General features: G+C 28.8%; 1 protein-coding gene across 1 annotated transcript; it reads right to left on the bottom strand.

Moving 5' to 3' along the window:
* Nucleotides 1-835: 835 nt before the first annotated feature.
* LOC126666890 (CASP-like protein 1D1) lies at nt 836-3,193 on the bottom strand. The gene is made up of 3 exons (XM_050359789.2): nt 2,903-3,193; nt 1,788-1,914; nt 836-1,249 (listed from the first exon to the last, which is right to left on the bottom strand). Exons 1-3 carry the CDS (start codon nt 3,136-3,138, stop codon nt 1,019-1,021), a joined length of 594 nt encoding a protein of 197 aa, XP_050215746.1. The 5' UTR covers nt 3,139-3,193; the 3' UTR covers nt 836-1,018.
* Between the last annotated feature and the right edge of the window lie 4,823 nt (nt 3,194-8,016).

The following is an 8,016-nucleotide window of genomic DNA, read 5'->3' as shown; positions in this document are numbered from 1 at the left end:
CGTTAGTGTTTTTCCAGTTCAGTGTATCGATTCGCCAAAAAATGAAAATCGGTGTACCAATTTGCCAAGTTTTAAAGTTTATGTTGTAATTGCAAATTAGGGTAAAGTTTGTGTATTAATTTGCAATTAACCTTTATTTTTATTATAATGAGAAAAGAATATAAACATTACATTCCTATCACCTCACTTTATATTGATGCTAGTATTTCATGATGGTTCGGCGGATCGTATTCATGTCGGATCGGTATATTCTATTGAAATGATTAGGGTCAACGGGAATATGACTCATTTAGTTAAACGTGTCATAATTCTCAATCCGAACACAACACAAATTAAATACATAAGTCAATAGTGCACGGTTGAGACGTTAAAAAAACGACTAACACGACTTGTTTGACCTTTAAAAATATTTAAAACATATAAAATAAAAATTTTAACTTCAAATTTATCAATTTATATTCAAATTATAAAAAATTAATATCATTATTTTATTTGTATATTCATATAATTAAATAAAGTTTATTTAATAATTTTATTTTTATATTTCATGTAATTATTAAACCTTTTATTTTTATTTTATTACTATAATTTACAAACGGAATACATAGATTCGTGAGTCAACCAGTGACATGCTTTATTTATTTCGTATTAATTATATATGGATTGCCACATTTTCATCGATGATCCCATTAAAACTTAGTACTAATTCGTCAATTTTACATGTTTGGCGAATCGATGTTAGCATATCAAATGATTATTCTAACAGACCAACTTGGTGCTAGTACTTGAAACTCAGTCATTCTTCTATTTAGTGGTAAAATAAGAATGAATACGATTTAAGAAATTAAGTGGAATCTATAAACAAATAAAATCAAACTCTTAGGAACAGAACTTACACTTTACAATCAAAGAAACCTCTAGGTTTTACACTGAACTGAACACACAACAACACTACTTAAAAAGATCATTGAGGCGGCCACAAAGAATTAGACATGTAATTAAAGAGCTTGAAATGTGTCTATTGTGCTTTACGAGCCCTAATGTAGAGGGACCAAATTGAAACCATAATGAGCAAAACAAGCACTATTGATGAAATCAATGACATTGCAACTGCACTTCCTATGTGCTTGCAGAATGTTCCGTAAACATGGCACACCTTCCCCCATCCTGTATGCTTATTTCCCTTCAACCCAACATATGCTACCGCTCCGGCAGAACCCGTCGCCGCGACTACGAGCCCCATGATCAGCTGCATTATAATTTTGTAACATAAATTAAATTAGTCTCAATCTTCAATATGCAAAGTACAGTGGAATCTAGACTAGACCGAGGTGGGTAGTAAATTGGAGGTCGAACCAAACTTCATCTCGAATTTAAAAGAGTCGAGCTCGGTTGGTTCAGTCCAAACCCATTCAAGCCCGGTCCATGACCAAGTTTACTCTAGACCTGTCATGGGCGAAATTGCGGATTTGGGCCGGACCCAATCAGGCACGACTCTTCTATATATAAGTTTCAAACCCGACTCTAGTCCAATTTCAATCTATTTTTATTATTCAAATTTGTTCCAGCTTCGAACAAAATCTTTTTTTAAGCCCATTTAGGTGGAAGATTAGTTAAAATTTAAAGTTCAGCCCCACTTGCAAAAAGAGGGTTTAACGGAGGCTCAAATTCAAATTGAATTTATTATTAAAATTAGGTTTCTAAGACTTTCCAAGGTGGACGGATATCCAGGCCCATGCACAGGTATATGACTCCAAAGTAAGAAAGTGGGTAGAAATTAAACATACCACATCCCAAATTGCATAATAGAACAAGAATTTTGCTGCATAAGTTGGCTTAGCAATGACCCCAAGAGATGCCAGTGTTGTGATGATACTGTATAGGCAAGCTACTGATAATGCTGCTAAATAGTATCTGCACAATGCCAATATAAATTAAATAAACCTTCACTTAGCATCATCACACTTTAATTGAAAATGTACTGAATAAATACCTTTTTTTTTGTTTTTTAAACTGTAATTCTCTTATATATTTTGTTAAAAGACTATTTATTTCTCGATTGACAATATTTAAAAAATGTGAATTTATTTGATAACTTTTACTACATAAATATAGAATATTTAACTAAAAATTATAATTTTTATTTAAATATTCTATATTTATTTAAAATTATGAAAAATAAAAGTCAACAAAGTGAGATTTGTATAATTAATAAGTATTTAGTCATTATTCATTAATGGCCAAATACAGATATTTGTATTTAATTAATTTTGGAAGACTTATACACGAAAACAAGTTTGACATAGCCCTGGTCGTTCACCAACGAAAGTTAATTACACTATTTATACGGCAACTTTACAAGTAGCCATCATTCTTGACAATTAGCTAGAAGTTTGTTAATTGAATCAGCTCAATTCTCAATTTTTTTTTCCAAAAATTTAAAATTCAACTAATACTTATCTAATCACCTTAAATAATATCATCAGCTTTATGGTAATTTTGAGGTTAATTGATTCTCAAAGTATCAAATTATTGCTTTATTGCAATTTAGTGATCAAACTTTGATTTGTTACATGCGTTCCGATTATTAAATTTTAATTTCATTTCAACAAAAAGTTTTTCAGCAAAATACTTATGTGGCAGCCTATTTTTGCTAATTTTTGGCTGTTATTTTCAGCCTTATGGGTTGTGCGATTAAACCTGCCTTCATAATGATCTCAACCAACTTTTTAATTTTTTATAGTACTAATTAGGTAATGAAGCAGAAACATGTCTTAATTTGAATTTATTATGGGATTTGAAAGATAATTAAGTTCACGACATACATCAATTATAAAGTAGTTGAATTAATTATGACCAAAATGGATAAAAATGATTTAAAAAATATAAATTAATTACTCACAGGAATGCCGGCGAATTATCAAATTTTGCTTCGATAGGCACTACAAGACCAGGCACTCCGGGCACCGGAGTCAACACCGTTTGCTTGGCAGTAGACATGACAATAATCCCAGTTAGGGTAGTTGCAAACAGAAAAACCCTAAGACCGACATCAACACCGACATACTCCCGACGTGCTGCCGGTGGTGCTGTGGTATATAGTGCAGCTTCTGGGGTATGCTTATCGGTGGTGGCCATGAGGATTTTTGGAGGTGGTTTTTTTTGAGCTAGGTAGCAATTTGTATGAAGTTTATGATATATATTGTGATGTACTTGTGCATATATATAATCAAATTTGGTGCTTCGTGTGTAACCAAAGAAAATTATATAATATTAATTAATTGAAAGTTTCATGCACGTCAACGAATTAATTAGATAATTAATTAATAAAAAGATTACGCTGTAACTTGTAAGCAATTTCGTTGTTCATTTAAAATTAAGGGTTGAAAGTTCATGTGAAGTGTGAATGAAATGTATGTACACGCAGACTATTCTTTTATTTAAATGTGAATGTAAATATATATTTGCTTGGTTAATTTGTAGTAGTATATTTTTTCTTGATAGCGATTGATATCTTATAGAGACATTATTATATTTAGGTTTGTAGAGATTTGACCACTTTTAGCTTAATAATTGTGAACATGAATACAAGTTGAGATTTTAAAAATTTTAGAATATAAATTATATAATGGGCGCTAACTATGTCACATCACCTCCATATATATACAGTTGTCAAATCTTGATCAGAAGTTTACTTAAAATTGATAATTATAAATTAAAATATTATAAATAATGGAATAGCATATTTTTAAATGTTTAAAACATCATAAAGTTATTTTTTAAAATATTAAATATAGAATAATAACAAAATTTCTAAAAAAAATTAAATGCAATTTTAACATAATTTTAAAAACAAATCAGATCAATTTTATTAATGTTACTATGATATACTATTATCATCAATTGAACATTTATTTAAATAAAAATATCAAATGAAACTACCTTGATTTTAACATAGAGTAAAAGTTATAGAAGAAACAGATCATGTAAAGCTTGAGTTATTAAGGTAAAAAGAATTTAAACTTTAATTTGGAAAATAATAAAATTCAAATTTTAAATAAATCTAAATTAAACACAGATTATAAAATGGAAAAATGTTTACCTTAAATTCTTTTTAAAAAGAAAAAGGAAAAAATTACCGCACAAATCTACAATCTGATTCTGGATCGATAAGGTCATTAAGTAACCAAATGAGTCAATTATTTTTTTTATAATTTTTTTCAATTGAATCGGTTGGACCGTACTGATTTTAACAGCCATAATCAATTCCCAATTCTTGGTTTATGGCTATTTGTCCACCTAAAAATCTCCTTTATTTTTCTATTTCTCTCAAAAATGACAAAATATTAACATGATTAATTAATCCACATTACTCATTCAATAACCTAAACTTATACCAATGAGCTGTAGCTCAAATGGTGTAAGCGCTGGATAACAAACTGTCAAGGTTGTGGGTTTATTTCCTCCCACGAGCGTTTTCTTCTACCCAATTATAAAAAAAAAAAAACCTAAACTTACCTTCCTTAATCTATTATTTAATTACATATTGATATTGATGGAATATGCCTAGAATTCTAATTTCTATTTGTATTAGGACTCTATTAATGAAGTGTTTAGGAGAAGGATGACTTTATTATTATTGGCTAATTATGAAGTATAAATCCAATTAGAATTAATATTCCTAATGCCATATAGACTATTTATTCACTATATATACACTATCTTATTCACCTTTTAGAAGACACCAAAAACCGAACACACAATATAGACATTGATGTGAATAAGGGGAAAAAGGGGTGTGTGTGATGTGAGGAATATAAGTTAATTCTTACCCTTTTGGGTACTTTTTGTAGAGAGAAAAACACTTTGTGGGTTTTTCTTCTAAGGGCATATTTACTAGAGATATGTTCTCTATTTGGTGATTCTCCACCAATTTTGTACTCCTTTTGATGATTAGTGGATGGCTCGAATCTTTCGCCCGTGGATGTACGCTTTAAAGCAGAACCACGTAAATCTCTTGTGTTATTTATTATTTTGCTATATTGTTATTTGTTGATCAAATTCATAATTAAATACCTACCAATAGTTTCGATTCCGCTGCGCATACCAATTCGGTCAAGAACCGGTCACGACAATTGGTACCAAAGATTTTTAACAATAGGTATCAATGTTACAACAGATATTGATAAGATTCATATCCTTTTATAGTTGTCAAAGAGATATTATTAAATGGAAGCCCGTAAGATTTAAAAAAATAAGCAACGGGATTGTTTAATCTAATTAAAGTCGTCGCCAATAGATGAATGTATTTATTATATAAATGCTAGAAATTACATTATCCATATTCTATTTACTAGATAAAGAAAAAATTCAATGAGAGTGGAAAAGAAAAAATTTCAATGAGAGTAATTAAACAAATTCTTTTCCCAATTTGTGGGTTTGAATTCAAAGGATTGCATATGGCATACTATAACTTCTTTCAAAGTGGGTGACAAATACTTAATCTTTTTTCTTTTCACACTTAAACTATTTAATTATTTCTATATCCTTTACTTTCGGAAATTTTAATCTAAGTTTAAATATTGAGAGAATACCTAGTCTAATTTTCAAAATTATATAATTTGTATGTCATAAAATACTCTAAAAATTTAACTTTTGGAAGCCATATATGTATAATCACAAAAATAAAGTGAAATTTTTAAAATTATAAATTCTTAATTTATCATTTAATATAGTAAAATACATGTCAAATTTAAAAAGTAATGAAACTGTTTTTTTAATAGAATAAAATTAGTGAAATTTAAAAAACAATTTTGGATTTTCAAAATTAAGGAATTTGTGTAGACTAAATGAATAAACACTTGCCACCTCAGCATAATAAAAAGATAATGGAACAAAATCAAACTTTTTGTATTTTCGATCTTAACCATATCCAATTAATTTATTTAGAAATAGTTGTATAGTACAATACACAACTAAATGAATAAAGTAATTAATCATTTACATATGTGTGGATCATATTAAATTTTATGAAAATATGTAGGTATCAATTATAGTTTACGTAACAGAAGTGAAAATTGCCGGCACATGAATGCACGTGAAAAGTCAACCCACTTGTTTTTCCGGCTAAACTCGTCTCTAGATCCTTATATTTTATCATATCTCTTCAAAAAACTCCTACATTAAAAAAAGTTATTTTTTTACGGAAATAGAGATTACACAACTACAATCAAAATTACAAACAAAGATGTACAGATATATATATATACCTTTATAAATATGTGCATATCCGCCATTCACGTCATCCGTACTGTTTTCGTTGAATGCATCGCCTTCACAAGTTCGGCAAGATGACGAAACGATGTCGCAGCCGCCGCTTCTAACGCTTCTCCAAATACCTTCAATAAATCTGCAATATATGCTCCCTCTTATCCATATGAGGGATAAAACACAAGACCTTTAGATCTTATTCCTCACTCCTTAGCTAAAAAATTATCTTTTAAATTTCTATATTTGCCATATTTCGATCCTATTTTTATATTTTTCCAATCCGTCTAGTTTCAATTTTTTTTCCAGTAATAAAAAAGGCAGCAATCAAAATTTAGCAAGTATAAAAGCTAAAAATATAATTATTTTGAAATAAGAGCTTTATGAATAAAAATGGTAAAATTTAGAGATCTTGAGCTAAATTTTGCCTTTATTTTTTATTAAAAAGAATACCATCCTTCCATGAAAACTGTTTGGTATTGGATATGAATAAGCTATAATTATCACAAAAAAATATTGAGATTTGACATTTGTACTTAGGCCTAATGTCTTAATAAACTTTGACCATTAAATTCCTTTCAATCTTAACATGACATTGAAAAGTGGTTAATTTTATCCTATTTTGCATTTTTTCGATTCAATTGTACCCTATTTTTTCATTTTTTGACAATTTATTTACTTAAAAGATAAAACCATTCAAATAATCAATTTTAACAATAAAATTATATTTTTTTCCTTTAAAAAAATACAAATAGATTTTTCATCTTTAACGACTTACAAAACAAAAATAATCTAATTAAAACTAATTTAATTCTTTTACTAATTTAACTAAATCTAAATTAATTTAATACATTATTGATTAAATCAAAAAACATCAAATTTATTTCGACCACCCCGAAACCGTCATATCTGGGTTCGTATACCATGGAGACGACGGGTCGCTTTTCAGCTGTTGCGGGGTGGTCGGAGGCCTAAAATTCTGGAATGAGTTTGGCTTTAAAAAAATAAATTGTATATATATTAAATTTATAAATTAAAAAAATTATTTAAATTTGTTGAGAAGAAGAGTTTTTGTATAATTTACAAAATTAAATGCTATTTTAAATATATGCTAAATATGAAGAACTTTAAAAAAAAAATCAAATGAAACAAGGTTAATTTAATATTTAAGGGTACTATTGAAACAAAAAATACGAAATCGAGTAAAATTGATCACTTTTCAATTTTAAAATAGGACTGAAAAAGAGTTAAAAGATCAGAATTTTCTAAAACATTAGGCCTTGTACTTATGATTAATGACTCGGTTTAAGGTACAAAAATGACCCTAATGTTTACCCCGTGACTCACATTCCCCCCTAATATTTTTTGAGTCTAAAAAATGACCCTAACGTTACCAAAGTGGAACAAATATACTCTCTGTCTAACGGTAGCGTGTTTGAGCATTAAATCGGCTGATTTGGCATACAATTAGCTATTGCCATAATGTTTTCCGAGTCTCAAAAATGACCTTAACGTTATCAAAGTGGAACAAATATAACCCTAACGTTATCAAAGTGGAACAAATATACCCCTCGGTCTAATGGTGAAGGGTATATTTGTTCCATTTTGGTAAGATTAGCGTCATTTTTAAGACATAAAAAATATTAGGGGTGAATGTGAGCCATAAGGTAAACATTAGGGTCATTTTTGTACCTTATCCTTTAATAACTCTGAAGCAATGTTAACAAAAAGTTAATCACTCAACCCTAT

Source organism: Mercurialis annua, linkage group LG2, assembly GCF_937616625.2.
Source record: "Mercurialis annua linkage group LG2, ddMerAnnu1.2, whole genome shotgun sequence".
In the NCBI taxonomy this organism is placed as follows: Eukaryota; Viridiplantae; Streptophyta; class Magnoliopsida; order Malpighiales; family Euphorbiaceae; genus Mercurialis; species Mercurialis annua.
Note: the sequence above shows the minus strand (reverse complement) of the source record. Positions and strands in the feature narration are given on the sequence as shown.

What these genes read in the sequence shown, in the direction of transcription:
- LOC126666890 (XM_050359789.2), bottom strand. Translation starts at nt 3,138, where the DNA reads ATGGCCACCACCGATAAGCATACCCCAGAAGCTGCACTATATACCACA. An exon ending in GATAATTCGCCGGCATTCCT is followed by an intron (nt 1,915 to 2,902) that starts GTGAGTAATTAA and finishes GGCATTGTGCAG; the next exon opens with ATACTATTTAGCAGCATTAT. An exon ending in ATTATGCAATTTGGGATGTG is followed by an intron (nt 1,250 to 1,787) that starts GTATGTTTAATT and finishes ATTATAATGCAG; the next exon opens with CTGATCATGGGGCTCGTAGT.